Source organism: Adiantum capillus-veneris, chromosome 25, assembly GCF_014529385.1.
Source record: "Adiantum capillus-veneris isolate H3 chromosome 25, ASM1452938v2, whole genome shotgun sequence".
Taxonomy (NCBI): Eukaryota; Viridiplantae; Streptophyta; class Polypodiopsida; order Polypodiales; family Pteridaceae; genus Adiantum; species Adiantum capillus-veneris.
In genome coordinates this window covers 65610987-65626583 of record NC_140955.1, presented here as the reverse complement: position 1 = coordinate 65626583, position 15597 = coordinate 65610987, and the positions used below count along the sequence as shown (strand labels likewise).

Here is a 15597-nt window from a genome sequence, read left to right as displayed (position 1 = left end):
GCGAGAAGCTCTTTGTGTTGATGTCTTTGTAGATCACTTTCGGACACTTTGGAAATTGCTGTTTTGAGTCTATCGCGACAGCGATTAGAGATCTTATAGTTATGGTTTTCAGGGTTTAGGTGTTTGGTCATATAGGATATGTCCTTGTGAGTCTTGCCCTCCGATTTCGAGTCATTCCGATATGATTTGAGACTGTTTCGAGCTTGTAGTGTTTCGTAGGATGCGTTGTCTGTTTCTTTGCTTTATGGTAGTGTTGTGGTAGGATTAGTTACTGTAGAGTGTTGTTCGTGTCTAGCTCAAGGTTGACAACCCAGAGATTGCCTCCATGCCCTAGTCGGGTCAGCTACGTCCTCGGATTGACAGTTTGTTGGTATGTGTTCTCGCTGTGCTCCATCGTCCGTCGCGGCGTACCCGCTAACAATATCCTTGACACCAGCAAGGAAAGTGTCCATATCATCTTCCTCATGCATAATCTTTGACTCCAACTCTTTACGCAGCAAAGCAATTTTAGCCTCATTGCGGCTTGCATAAAGATCTGCTAGAATATCCCGAGCTTGTTTTGCTGATTTTGTTGAACGAATGTGAGGAACAATGGTGCGCTTCACAGACAACTCAATCAATGCATGAGCGTGTGCATCCTTTACATCCCAACGAGCTTGTTCTGCCGTAGGCAAAACAACTCTAATAGCAGCAATCCTTGCAGCAAGACCTGCAACATCCTCAACATCGCCTACATCCTCAGAACCATAAAATACATCAATGCCCTGCACAATGTTCCAGACGCCCTTTGACACAAGAACATGTTGCATCATATAAGCCCACATAGGGTAGTTGTCCCTATCCAACCTGCCCTCAGCAGCAAACATCTTGAACACATCTGTGTTGTTGTCATCCATTGTAAATGCTGCAGCTGATGTGAAAACTGCCCGAAAATAGGAAATTCTGCACAAAATGACAAAACAACATGTGCAATACTGCCTGTAGTGGAAACGGAAGCCGTATTGAGCCCGAATCAAAAATATGAGCGGACTGAGCTCTCTGAGCCCCCCCCAAATTTTTGTCAACCTACGAACGCTTGCCAAAGCTCACTGAAATCGGAGAAAGTGAGCAACCGTGTGCTGGAGCAACTGGCGACTAAGCCCGGGAGGACGTAACTTGCTCTGATACCAATTGTTGGAATTAGGGTTGCAGAGAAACGCACACAGCTTGGAGAAGACGATGGAAGCTCAAGGCACACAATAGAGAGTGTGTTACTTGGTATGAAATGGATAGATAGATAGCCCTAGAGTGATGGGCGTATATACAATGCTCGGGGAAAAAAACCTCTTAAAGAGGGAGAAAATGCCCCGGCGGTCCTAGTGTGTTCACACACATCACTACCACATGTATATGGTAACAATAGCATACAAAAGTAGGAGATTAATTGACCAAGAAAAGATTCTAGGCATATAAAAAAAGAGCTTTTAGCTATCTTACATGCCTTAGATACTTGGAAGCATTATCTCATAGTCACTCTATTTATTTTGTGCATAGACCATCAAAGTTTTAAATACTTTTGGACACAAACTAAATTAAGTGATAAGCAAATGAGGTGGACAAATACTCTCTCATAGTTTAATTTTCATATTGCTCGCATAGGTGGTAGGCACAACCAAGTGGCTGATGCACTTTCACGAAGGCCAAGAGTGAGTGTTGTGTTAATAGCTACTTAGAATGATCTACCTCTATGGTAGATGAGTACGTTGCGGATCCGGACTTCAAAGATGCAATGTCAGTTATTGCACTAGGGAAGAAAGAGAGACCATACAATGTACAATATGGTTATCTTCTCTATGAACCGTAACTCACTCATGCACCAACTGAAAATCTTCGAGATACACTGTACACTCACCTTTTGGGGCAATGCCAAGTTGCCAACAAGCATAAGTTTTGCTCCATATAACTATTTTTAATTTTTAATTTTTTATAGCAAGACTCATAAATTATTGTGAGTGAATTATATTAATCAACCCAAATTCACCAAGCCCAAAAAGAGTCCCAAGGATGAAGAAGATAAATCTGCCTTAGGAGAAGCTTCCGGAAGTTCGGCCAGCGTCCGGAAGACTGGGTTTGGAGTGTGTTGTCGAAGCCCTTATCGGATTGTACCTCATTGCCGACCGATATGGCAACGACACTCGCTGCGCAGCTGGCTCCTTCACTGGCCTGCTCTTACGACTCTCCACTTCCCTCAGCAAGCGCAAAACACCCAAAGGTGAGGCTTCTCTCACATTAGCAAATGGGAATTCTGCAATGGGCACCTCAATTGTGAGTGTGGTGCTTACTCTCAGAGCGTGAAAAGACCATGATTATTGAGCATTTCCTACCTCCAAAGGTTTTTTCTTCCTATTTAACTTGATTGCCAAGGGGGATCGAGCATTGGTATAGCCTCGGCATGGATGCTGTGGATAAGAAAACTTTATCAAGCCTTTTTCCATGTTGTATGCAGAAAAGCTCTGTTCAATAAATCATCTGCTTTAGCGAGGACTTCCAAGTTTGAAAATTTTGTAGAGGTGGGCCTGTGTGCTTGCTTTCATGGTTTGCAGTACTGGACATGGAGTCCAGATAAGTAGGTTGTCAATGAACGTGCACAAATTAGCTCAGAATTTCAATCAATCAGCTGTGCTGCAATTACAAGAGCTATCTACATTGCCTTCTTTTCCAATATTAATTTTGGCAATGCTTGGGGCTGCCAATACATTCCTGCAGTTCTAGATTGCATTGAGATGAGAGTCTATTGATTGTGATTTGCCTTCTTATAGAGTGGACCCTTGATGATGTAGGATATCTGTTAGCACGTATGGCAATTGCCCAGTATGATGTCAGTACAGCGTTACACTAAGTGCCTACCTTAATGAAATATAATGTGTTTATTATTGTTCTTTTGGCAGTGGAAATGATGGGCAATTGCTTGACTGAACCAATCCATCATCGTGTTATTGCCAACAAATTTTAATATCTTATATACCTCATGGGATAAATACTTGGTGGTGCTGTTTGTGCATGGTTGTTGGTCTGTGGGTATTACATTGTATAATGTCATTTAATCAAGTCATGGTATAACAATTTAAACTTATGCCCTGGTTGCAAGATTTTATACCACAAATGCATTACATGGAAGTACTATAGGGTTGGCACATGGTCAATCTTGTAATCATGGAAATTATAGTAGCTGAATTCTGTGTTCGCTTGGAATGTGTCCAACCTAGATATGGGTATTAGTGCGACAAGGCTGCTTTTTGCCTTTGTGCAGGATGAAATCTATCAAAGAAATTTCTGTAGTTTAGGAGCTTGCTGAACAAAAGCCAGCCTATTGACTATTGTGTACCTTTATGAACTTTGCTGCGGAGTGCCAGGTTACTTTGCCTTTTGCCAACTCTCCAGTACGGAAGGTTTCTTTGGCTAGGGGCTTCCATGTGTGGAAGAGATTTGGAGTGCTAGATAAGCAGGCTAGCTCTTCACTGTGTTCAAGGATTACAGCAGTAGCTGCAGATGCGGTATCTCAAGAGACCCAGTCTGCAGATGCAAGTGAAGATACTCCAGCTGGTGAACGACACACGTACCAAGCGGAGGTCTGTTTGTGTGTTATTTGGGCTTGATTTGCAAAGTTCTCAATTGTAATGTGGTAATTTGGTGTAGTTGCTGTGGATCTGAACCGGATTTTCAAAATAAGAGTGCTCTGAGGTAGCCAGAATTTGCTTGCAGGTCAGCAAGCTCCTTGACATTATTGTGCACAGCCTGTACAGCCATACAGAGGTGTTCTTGCGAGAACTAGTCAGGTGCATTGGCCTTTTTCACTGCTGTGCTTTGTCCTTGGCTTCTTGCTTTGGAGGGGTTGAGCCCTTAAGCCTTGATGATTTTGTCTCTGCAGTAATTCTAGTGATGCATTAGACAAGTTACGGTTTCTTAGCGTCACAGATCCCAGTCTACTAGAAAATGACCCTGAGCTTGCCATTAAGATACGAGCTGACAAAGATCAAGGAATTTTGGTGATTCAGTGAGTGCGCTGATGCTGCACATAGCTCTATCTGATGCAAAAGAGTGACTTTTTTTGGAAGTAAAGCCATCTTTCTACCTTCTTTTTGTAGGGATTCTGGTATTGGAATGACAAAAGAAGATCTCATTAGCAGTTTGGGGACAATTGCACAAAGTGGAACTGCGAACTTTTTGAAAGCTCTAAAGGTAATTATTTATTTCTACACTTGTTATCAGATGGGCATGAAAAACCGTTTCCTTTTAAATGTGTGCATGTTTGGCTATCAGGAGAATAAGGAAACCCTCGGAGGAGACAGTGGTTTAATTGGCAGATTTGGGGTGGGATTCTATTCAGCGTTTTTGGTTGCTGAAAAGGTAGGGGCATGTTTGTTTCGCATTTCAATCTTGAAGGGTTTTTTTAAACAAGCATTAAGTAGAAGAGACAAGCTCAGAATCATTAAAATTTTTATCTGTCAAATCTTACGATCTGAAAATTTCAATATCTTGTCAAATTGTGGATATAGATTATTATCTTTGTTTCGCATTTCAATCTTGAAGGGTTTTTTCTTATGAGCATTAAGTAGAAGAGATAAGCTCAGAATTATTAGTAATTTCTATCTGTCAAATCTTACGATCTGAAAATTTCAGTATCTTGTCAAATTGTGGATATAGATTATTATTTTTGTTGCATTTTTTTTTATAAGTAACCAAAAAATTTCATGCATTTCTATCTTGTCCAATTGTGGATATAGATTATTACCTTTGCTGCATTTCTTAGAAGTAGCCGGTTACAGCCTTTAAAAGCAGGCACTGAACCCAAAGTATCATATATATGTTTTCTCTCTTTTGTCTTGCTATTTGCATGCGTTGTGCATGTGTGTGCAGGTATGGTTTTTCTTTTGGTTTGGTTTTACTTCTTCTGGGGAACACTTGTAAGACTTAGGAACTTGAGAAGGCTTGTCTGCTTTTATGATGGGCGATATCTGGGGCTTTTTTCAAAACAGGTAGTGGTCACATCCAAGCATCCAAAGTCAGACAAGCAATATGTGTGGGAGGCAGAGGCAAATAACAATGCTTTTATTATCAGGGAGGAAACTGATCCTGATTATCGACTTGAGAGAGGAACAGCAGTGATTTTGTATATAAAGGTTAGGCTCTTCTTTGTGTTGCTTTACATTGCTTGCCATCTTGGTAAATGATGCTTATGGTTACTTTATGGTTTGCAGGAGGATGCAGCAGACTATTTGGATCCTTCTAAAATTCAGGATCTTGTTAAAACTTATTCTCAATTTATATCGTTTCCAATTTATGTGGGCCGGGAAAAGCCCACTGCAGAAAAGGTGGCTACATTTCTGAAAGTGGTTCTCATAGTTTTGTTGTGTGAGATTCTAGTGAGCTTCTAATGCACTACAATTCTGTAGGCTTCAACAGAGGAGAGAGCTGAGGTGGAGAAGGTGTGCGCCTATCTCATTTTTTTGTGCATAGAGTGTATATGCATCACATAGTGTAAACATATCCTATCTTGATTTATGAGCAAAAATTAGTTTATAGTGTGCAATGAAAGATAATTTATGTATGTCTGGGATGTGTACAGTCAGGGAAGTGAAGCTTCCCTATCTCTTGTAATTCATTCAAAACTCTCTCTCCCCCCTGCCCCAGCTTGACTTCATGCAGCTTGGAAACATGATACCCCCCTTCCCATGTGCTGCATGGTCTTATACAGTTTATTATGTGTGCAGGCGAAGAAGACCTATAGTTATGAGCTTGTGAATGATGTGAAGCCAATCTGGGTAATAATGGCGGCATATGGTATTATATCAAAAACTATCTATCCAACACTTGACAAACGTGTATTTTCATGTAGTTGCGCAGTCCAAAGGAAATTACGAAGGAGGAGTATCATTCCTTCTACAAGACCACTTATAATGAACGCCTCGATCCAATGGCATATACACATTTCAATACGGAGGTATTAAGTTGATCTCTATGCGCTTTCTTCTCATTCTCAGGGCCTATTGATGCACTTCTGTTTTGGGCTAACTTAATGGCCTGGCCCTGTGGTTTTATTTGATGTTAAAGCCTTTGCTTTATTTGATTACTTTTAAATACTAAGGCAGTTATAGTTGCTCTAACAATTGAGGGGATCATTTCACAGGGGGAGGTTGAATTTAAAAGTTTATTGTATATTCCCGGCATGGCACCCTTTTCTTCTGATAAAGCTTCTTCAGAGTTAAAGAACATCAAGCTTTACGTGAAGCGGGTGTTTATCTCTGATGACTTTCATGGTGAGCTGGTAGGTGTGAAAAAACTTTTGGCTTTAATGATGTGTTGGCCAATTGTTATCCAAGGCATGTTTACCACATTCAGAGCAATTTTTTGTAGTTTCCTCGGTATCTTTCCTTCATCAAAGGTGTTGTTGATTCAAACGACTTGCCCTTAAATGTATCTCGAGAATTATTGCAAGAGAGTCGTATTGTAAGTGTGAAGCTTGTTAACTGTTTTTTCTGCATGTGAAATGGTAAAGTTCCTGCTGATGTTCTGTATTTGTGTTGTGTTTTCCCAGGTTAATTTAATGAAGAAAAGGTTGACAAAGAAGACTTTTGACCTGTTTGATTCAATTGCAAAAAGGAAAGACAAAGAGGTCTGTCCTTAACCTTTTGGAGTGAGGTCCAGCTGCTTGTACTTCTACCTTTAGGTGATTCATTTCTCACTTGGCATTGCTCTTTTTGGGTGTTGATCATCAAGGACTACAAGCGCTTTTGGAGGAATTATGGCAAGTTCATTAAGCTGGGCATAAGTGACGATAAAGACAATCAAAAGAGGTTGGCTTCCTTCTTGCGCTATTACTCTTCAAAGCATCAGGAGGAGATGACTAGTCTGAATGATTATGTTGAGAATATGAAGGAGGGTCAAGAAGCTATATACTACTTTTCATCAGAATCTGTGAAAAGTGCCCGAAATGCACCATTTATGGAGAAACTTGTGGAAAGAGGTTATGAGGTATGGCATGGCTGCTCTCTTTCTGATATATCTAAATCTTAACGGTAAAGCACCACTTTCTTCCATATTTGCAGGTTTTGTTCTTGACGGAACCTATGGATGAGGTTTCTGTCAATGCCCTCAAGTCTTTCAAAGGAAAAGATTTTGTTGATATCAGTAAGGAGGACTTTGATTTAGGTATGTATTCTTGCTTCACTGACTGCTGCATGAGCAGGGTGCATGCTGCACCCAAGGCTTTTCTTTTTCTTTGGCTATTTTGGAGCGTTTCACAAAATTTATGTGTGCTGACTATGGTGGTGGCCCATACTGAAGAATGTATGCCAAGTAAAGACCTTTCTAGGCTTTATTGAATTTTTTTGCTAATTTATCAAGGATCACTCTGAAGTTGCTCCATTTACGCAACGGGACCTCACTGTAAAGGTAACCCTCCTATTGATTGGAATGAGTGTCTCAATGAGAGCTTTGAGACACTGAAACACTTGGTGACTATTGCATCAATGTTGCATATTGTAGATCCTAGCAAGCCATTTGTTGTTGAAACAGATGCTATTGAATATGAACTATCGTAGATCCTAGCAAGCCATTCCTTGTTGAAATAGATGCTAGCTTTGTGCAACGCTTTAGCTTTTGTTGCATTTGAAATCAAGAAGCTTTCTAACATTGAAATGCGTTATCCAATGTATGAGAAAGGAGTTTTATGCCGTAGTCAATGCTTTGAGGAGTCATTATTTGTACGGCTCTACCTTTGTTGCATGGACGAATCATCTCTCTTTGCGCTATGTTTGTGATTAAGGTGATCTCAGAGGCCAAAAAGCCAGATGGATTGAACTTATGCAAGAGTTTGGCTTTGAGATTCGCTATAGGAAAGGATCCAGCAATCGAGTTGTTGATGCATTCAGCCGGATTCTTGAGGTTATTTCTTTGTATATGGCTGAAATATCGATGGATTTTTCTTTCTTCGAGGGCTATGTCGTTCTTGTAGTTATTTAAGCAAGCTATGGAAGGAGGTCAAAGTAGGATGTGGCTCGCATACATGCTTCGGCGATCCAGAGACCCAAGTGAGTCGCACTGGAGAGATGAGACAGAGACATGGAAAAGTCTATGCGTTGGAAATCGATGAGGTTCGACAAAGGATTTTGTTCGAATGTTATGATGTTCCTAGCGTTGGGAACCCAAGCATCCAAAGAAGTTTAGCATTGGCCAAAAGATATTTTTATTGGCCAAGGATACACCCTTACATAGAGAGCTATGTGAAAAGCTGCACTTAGTGTTAGGTCAACAAGGTAAAGCGCCTTAAGAAAGCTGGCCTGCTACATCCATTCGAAATTCTTGATGCCAAGTGGTAAGAATATTTCTAGGGATTTTGCTAGAGGCTTGGACACTCGAAGCGAGATAACAATAGCAAGACACGAATAAATCTACAAATAACTTGACTAAAGAGAGAGAAAAGGGTAGTCAATACTATATGGTGGAGTTTCGTCTCTAGATGCACTGGTCCCAAAGACTGGCGTCCCTTTCAAATATTTCTTTATTATTACACTTCGCAAAGTACAACTCTCAAGGGTCCTCTTCTCCGAGACTCTGCGTCCAGATGCTCTCAAGAGTGAGGCCCTTATTATTAGAGTTTTTGCATCTCAAGTGAACTGCCCAATGTTTATTTAGTTTTGCTCTTAGGTATTTATTTTACTTATTTCTCAAAGTTTGGGTAGGGCAATTTACTAAGGTTGCTATATAAGCAACCCTGAGTCCTCCATTGTATTATCATCATTTTCATTGTCAAAGGTTGGTTGTTTAGGAGAGTCTCTCTCTCTCTCTCTCTCCTCCCCCCCCTTGGTCCCTACACTTCCGCATATTGACTTTGACATGGTATCAGAGCATGTGAGTGTGCGTGTGTGCAGAGAGAGAGAGAGAGAGAGAGAGAGAGAGAGAGAGAGAGAGAGAGAGAGAGAGACCACAATTGCAAGATATAGTGAAGAGGGGGAGATCAGCCCCCCGTGACTACCATGAGCAGAAGACCCAATACACAATGACCAGATAGTGTGGAAGTGGGTACCTCCGTGGCCCCATAAATAGGTGCCCAAGGGGAGGTAGGGCAAAGCCTAGAAAAATCCTCCACGACCCAACAAGAGGAAAAAGAAATATGAGAACGCCTAGACAAAGTGGGCGGTCGGTCCAAAAGTGGGCGGCCAGACAGTGCAGTCTAAATGCATATGCAAAGGGTGGCCAACCCGGAGGCACACTAGCCGTACATGCATGCCCTAGACCTATGTGTAGTAGTAGAGTGGTGTAAGTCACATGTTAGACTTACACCACTCTCTTGCTTCACATAGGTCTAGGGCATGCATGTACGGCTAGTATGTCTCCGATTGAGCCACCCATAGTCTAGGTTGTACCTGCTCTTACTGCCCGAGTTTGGGGTTGGCGGCCCACCTTGTTTGGGCGTCCTCATATATATTTCTTTTCTTGTTGGGTCGTGGGGGATTTTATCTGGCATTGCCCTACCTCCCCTTGGGCACTTATATATGGGGGCAGGGGGGTACCCACTTCCATCATCTGATACAGTTGTATTGGGTCTTCTGCTCATGATAGTCATGGGGGGCTGATCGCCCCCTCCACCATATCTCTCTCTCTCTCTCTCTCTCTCTCTCTCACGCTTCCGCACTATCACAAAGTGATGACGTGGTGGACAGCAAAAACCCTTAAAAAACCTGCAAACCCTAATTTCTGCCACAAACCCTAATTTCCAGAAATCACGGAGGTCCCAAATTTTTATGTATTTTTTTTGGGAAATTTTGAGTGACGCAAATCTTTGCTTTTTGCTATGATTTGGGAGAAAGAGAGAAAAAGAGAACTTGCTTTTTACTGGTTCTCATTGAGAGAGAGAGAGAATCTGCTTTTTCTTTCAAGCTTTTGGGGCTCTGCTTTTGGGCATCCCTTGTAACCTTTAAATAAGTGGTGAGGCACCGTGAGGGTCTCACTTCTCAGAGCATCTGGACGCAGAGTCAGGGAGTGAAACTGAAACTGGCCCGTGGTGGGGTGGTAGGTTGGTAGGCTTTGGCTCACACCCGAAATTCTTTACTTTAGACACACACACAGAGCACTTTGCAAAGGTAACCTGTATCGAGGATTAACACCTAAGTACATACACGGCTCGGAAGCTAGAATGCCCCGAGCAGACGCCGACAACCTGTAGGCCTCAAAATTGGCGCCCCTTTCAGTATTTCTTTATTCTTTAGGAGGGTAAATTACAAAGTAGAGTCTTGTGAATCCTTTACCTGTATCTTAGCTAGATACGACCTATTAGGCCAAATTTCAGTAGCATAACAGCCCCAAAACTTGCGCGAAACCAATTCCCCTGCTTGTACTCACTTCCACTGCATAAACCCTCTGATTCCTGCCCAAAAACAGTAAATTCAGCACGTTGTATTTATTGGTTTTTGCCCTCTTTTCAGTCCCAAATAGTCCCCTAACTGTCCTCTGCTGTGGGGCACGATTCCCAAAGGTTCTGGCGTTCGTATGGCTGAAAAACAGTCAATTTACAGCGCATACACAGCGCTGAAAACGCACGTGTACTGTGAGGTTATGACCCTCACCGGTGCCTGCTTTGGAGTAGCAGTTAGCTACCCCTGTTCCTGCTCAAGGAGGCTCTTGCCTCAGCACAAAAGCATGAACCCACACAGCTGTACATCAGTCAAATGAAGAGCCCTCTTGTGGGGCATCACATAAATGCACGTAGGGGAGAGAGAGAGCAGTGTGTAGCGTGGAGGGCATCACTCCTGGCACCACACTGTACATAAAGGGAAAGGAAGCACTCCATAGCTCTTAACCTGTGAGGACAGGTTCTTAATGAAGCTTCCCCCAGCGTAAATCGAGCGCCCCCTCTGCTGCCCTTGACCTGTAATGCATCTGTGAACAAATAGATGCAAAAAGGGGAAGATTTCCATGGCTGCCAAAACCTGCGTATCACTGAAAACGCAGCAAAACAGCCTTCTAAACACGCATCTGATGCCTTCCAATGCTGAAAATGAGCTCCTTGGTCCAAGGTAAGGTGATGGGAAGCTCAAAAATGGAGAGAAATGGCTGAAAATCAGAGTTATGAGCCTCCAAAACTGCTCCAGAAAGTCAGTTACGGGTTCTGTTCTCCCAAACTTGGTATATTGACCAAAAAGTGCCACTTGGCACTCATACATGCAATTTCCCCGCATTGGGTTTCCTGCTCAAAAATCTCTCAACTGGTACATCAGTTGACTTTGCAGCAGAGTAATAAAATGTTTCCCTGGTCATACCAAAGGTAATGACGCGAACACATTTCATGGCCCAAAATAGCAATTCCCTTAGTTTTAGGAGATGTTTCCATTGGGCTCCCACTGGTCATCTGACCATCTATCCTCATTGGGACCGCATCCAAAAGTGCAATTGGCCCCAACTGTCATATACTTTTTGTTGGTGATCCCAACTTGACTTTATGCCTTTATTGAGTTCACTTCCTAGTATCCACCAACTTGCTAAGTGCGATGGGGGGACCTATATGATCTTGCTCTGAGCCTAGACATCCTTTTACTTTACAAGTTCCAGTGTTGACTAACTTTCCGTCTGCGGATGAAACCACCGTTCACATTGGCCATACAATGTCCGACCATTTGCAACTTCAAAAAGAGGGTCTCAAAAATTAAACAAATCACTGGAAAGAAACCAACAACTAAGGTTAGCAGTTGCCACGTCCTCGTGACATACCCCCCTCTTGACCGCAAACATCCTCGATTGCATACCATAAATACATGCCATAGATGATCTTGTGTGGTAAGCACCCTTTTCCGCAAGAAAGACTGTCAAAACATATGTACAAATGACTCAAATGAGACCTTCATACTTTTGTCAAACTGTACAGTGCTATTGCACTGAATCGATGAGTACATTTGATGTGCTAGCTCTATCATTACCCCTCCTTTGCAGACATTGGGTTGGGGCATACGTAGGTTGTAACCCAAAGGCCTCAAGGTAAAGTTGCAATACATTTGGTGACTCTAACAGTTCATGCTCTTCTATCCACTCTGCATCCATAGGTGGATGGTTCTTGAACTCCACCAAATAGCATCTAGCAACTTGTCCCTTAACTTTTACCTGTGCAAGAGGCTCTTGCCTCTGCAAACGAGCATAATTCCACAACACTGACGTAAAACCCACGACCAATTAAGCTCTAATTTCAAGATGATTTACCAATGCGTCAAAGAATCCAAGCAATTGCCTCAGAGAATCGGCAAGCAGCGTGTCACCCGGCAGACCCACATCACTCCCGCAGGAGATCTAGTGGCCAATCTACCACCGTGAGACCTCTCCCTATCTCATCTTGGTTCATACTTGCATACCCTAAAACGCAGCAAAAAATTAGCCATAATTTGACCACTTTTTGGCAGGGCGAACATGCGGAATTTCGTGTCTATCCTGTGAAGAGGAACCCTCTTCCATAATGCCCTTCCCTTTGTCGGCCATAGTGTAATCCCGCGTTCATGTACTCTGTGTCTTTACCCAGACAACCGAGGCTCACTCTTTGAGGAAAGAGTGATTGATGTCCCGGCAATGGAACCTTGAAACCGGCCCGTGGTGGGGCGGTAGGCTTTGGCTTTCACCCGAAATTCTTTACTTTAGACACACACACAGAGCACTTTGCAAAGGTAACCTGTAACGAGGATTAACACCTAAGTACACACACGGCTCGGAAGCTAGAATGCCCCGAGCAGACGCCGACAACCTGTAGGCCCCAAAATTGGCGCCCCTTTCGGTATTTCTTTATTCTTTAGGAGGGTAAATTACAAAGTAGAGTCCTGGGAATCCTTTACGTGTATCTCAGCTAGATACGACCTATTAGGCCAAATTTCGGCAGCATAACAACCCCAAAACTTGTGCGAAACCAATTCCCCTGCTTGAACTCACTTCCACTGCATAAACCCTCTGATTCCTGCCCAAAAACAGTAAATTCAGCTTGCTGTATTTACTGGTTTTTGCCCTCTTTTCAGCCCCAAACAGTCCCCTAACTGTCCTCTGCCAGTGGGGCACGATTCCCAAAGGGTTTGGCGTCCGTATGGTTGAAAAACAGTCAATTCACAGCGCATACACAACGCTGAAAACGCACCTGTACGGTGAGGTTATGACCCTCACTGGTGCCTGCTTTGGAGTAGCAGTTAGCTACCCCTGTTCCTTCTCAAGGAGGCTCTTGCCTCAGCACAAAAGCATGAACCCACACAGCTGTACTTCAGTCAAATGAAGAGCCCTCTTGTGGGGCATCACATAAATGCACGTAGGGGGGAGAGAGCAGTGTGTAGCGTGCAGGGCATCACTCCTGGCACCACACTGTACATAAAGGGAAAGGAAGCACTCCATAGCTCTTAACCTGTGAGGACAGGTTCTTAATGAAGCTTCCCCCAGCATAAATCGAGCGCCCCCTCTGCTGCCCTTGACCTGTAATGCATCTGTGAACAAATAGATGCAAAAAGGGAAAGATTTCCATGGCTGCCAAAACCTGCGTATCGCTGAAAACGCAGCAAAACAGCCTTCTAAACACGCATCTGATGCCTTCCAATGCTGAAAATGAGCTCCTTGGTCCACAGTATAGTCACGGGAAGCTCAAAAATGGAGAGAAATGGCTGAAAATAAGAGTTATCAGTCTCCAAAACTGCTCCAGAAAGTCAGTTATGGGTTTTGTTCTCCCAAACTTGGTAAATTGACCAAAAAGTGCCACTTGGCACTCATACATGCAATTTCCCCGCATTGGGCTTCCTGCTCAAAAATCTCTCAACTGGTACATCAGTTGACTTTGCAGCAGAGTAATAAAATGTTTCCCTGGTCATACCAAAGGTAATGACGCGAACACATTTCATGGCCCAAAATAGCAGTTCCCTAATTTTTAGGAGATGTTTCCGTTGGGGTCCCACTAGTCATCTGACCATCTATCCTCATTGGGACCGCATCCAAAAGTGCAATGTGGCCCCAACTGTCGGATACTTTTTGTTGGTGATCTCACCTTGACTTTATGCCTTTATTGAGTTCACTTCCTAGTATCCACCAACTTGCTAAGTGCGACGGGAGGACCTATATGATCTTGCACTGAGCCTAGACATCCTTTTACTTTACAAGTTCCAGTGCTGACCAACTTCCCGTCTGCGGATGAAACCACCGTTCACATTGGCCATACAATGTCCGACTATTTGCAACTTCAAAAAGAGGGTCTCAAAAATTAAACAAAATCACTGGAAAGAAACCAACAACTAAGGTTAGCAGTTGCCGTGTCCTCATGACAGAAACCCTAACCACTCTCTTGTACTTTGATCTGATTAATATAAAAAGAAATACCGAAAGGGGCGCCAGTCTTTGGGGCCAATATCTCTAGGCACAGAACTCCGCCTGGCCAGTGTACATCTATTGTGATCTGTGACTTGTTTTGAAGTGGTTATTTGGTGCTGTCGCTGTTGATTCTTGACTTGGAGTGTCCAAGTCTGTTTTACAGTGGTATCAGAGCACGGCCGATTTCTCTTCTACGGGAAATCCGATCCCCGATTTTTTTCCCGCGGCACCTATGGCTTCAGGCAATGATCAATCGACTCCCTCTGCATCTGGACATGCGGGCAGGGATCACAACGAAGATTCCGGCACGGAGTATGGCCCGCCTAGGCCTACTCAGGCGGAGCAGCAAGAGATGGAGCGTCGTCAATTGATTGGCGATGCAACAAAGATGATGCTCAATTTTGCCAAGGACCAGAAGATGGCAAATTATATGAACCAGACCTCTTTGGAAGAGGTATAGACGGAGTGGCAGAGAACCACAACACCACTCCCGAAACCCGCTCTCAAGAAACCTTCTGTCTCCAAGAAATATACGGAGTAAGAACTGGAGAACGTGGTTGATGCACGGATTGCTCAGCTTTTCGACGTGCAAAAGAAAGACAAAAAGCACGGCAAAAAGCAGAAGAAAGGCACTGACTTCCCGGGATATTTGGGTCGTCGGTCGACATTCGACAAGGCAAAGAAACAGAAGAAGCGTGTCAAGTCTGAAGGCTTACCCAGTTCTTCTTCTTCTTCTGACAGTTCTTCTAGCTCTTCAGATTCGAGCGAAGAAGACAGAAAAGATAAAAAGCGAAGCAAGAAACGAAGCTTCGGAAAGGGCAAGAAAAAGGCAAAGAAGGCATAATCTCACCCAGAGACTGACAGTTCTACTGAGGACTCGTCTACATATAGCTCAGATTCCGATGACGGAAACTTTCATGCGAACTAGAAGAATTTTTTTACAAAGCTAACCAGTATGACTTTCTCGAAGATAAAAGCAAGAAAGTCCGAGAGTTTAAGGAAGGTGGCCACTCGATCAAGTTTGATACTTTTTCAGGATACTCAGATGCTTCGAAGGCTTTGTCTTTTATACAACAGTTTGACATCGCTTTCGCGGGAGGACGCTATTCAGAGCACTTTAAGATTCGGAGAGCTGTCTCTTACTTTAAGAGGAATGCTCGTACTTGGTGGTCCACGCTTCTTTTAAACAAGATTGTGCCAGTTAAATTGCTGAAATTTAAGAAGCTTTTTATTTCTTCTTGATTGACG

General features: G+C 43.1%; 1 protein-coding gene across 1 annotated transcript in view; it reads left to right on the top strand.

The window, feature by feature from the left end:
• The first annotated feature begins 2051 nt into the window (after positions 1–2051).
• Positions 2052–15597, top strand: part of LOC147425020 (heat shock protein 90-5, chloroplastic-like) — a 56623-nt gene continuing 43077 nt past the window's right edge. Inside the window, exons 1-16 of the mRNA XM_086500590.1 lie at positions 2052–2251; positions 3393–3608; positions 3742–3815; positions 3908–4033; positions 4125–4218; positions 4300–4386; positions 5016–5159; positions 5238–5351; positions 5433–5465; positions 5751–5801; positions 5876–5980; positions 6167–6304; positions 6394–6486; positions 6575–6652; positions 6757–7011; positions 7086–7188. Of these exons, the coding sequence (XP_086356716.1) occupies positions 2162–2251; positions 3393–3608; positions 3742–3815; positions 3908–4033; positions 4125–4218; positions 4300–4386; positions 5016–5159; positions 5238–5351; positions 5433–5465; positions 5751–5801; positions 5876–5980; positions 6167–6304; positions 6394–6486; positions 6575–6652; positions 6757–7011; positions 7086–7188 (1801 nt within the window). The 5' untranslated portion in view covers positions 2052–2161. The remainder of the gene's footprint in view (positions 2252–3392; positions 3609–3741; positions 3816–3907; positions 4034–4124; positions 4219–4299; positions 4387–5015; positions 5160–5237; positions 5352–5432; positions 5466–5750; positions 5802–5875; positions 5981–6166; positions 6305–6393; positions 6487–6574; positions 6653–6756; positions 7012–7085; positions 7189–15597) is intronic.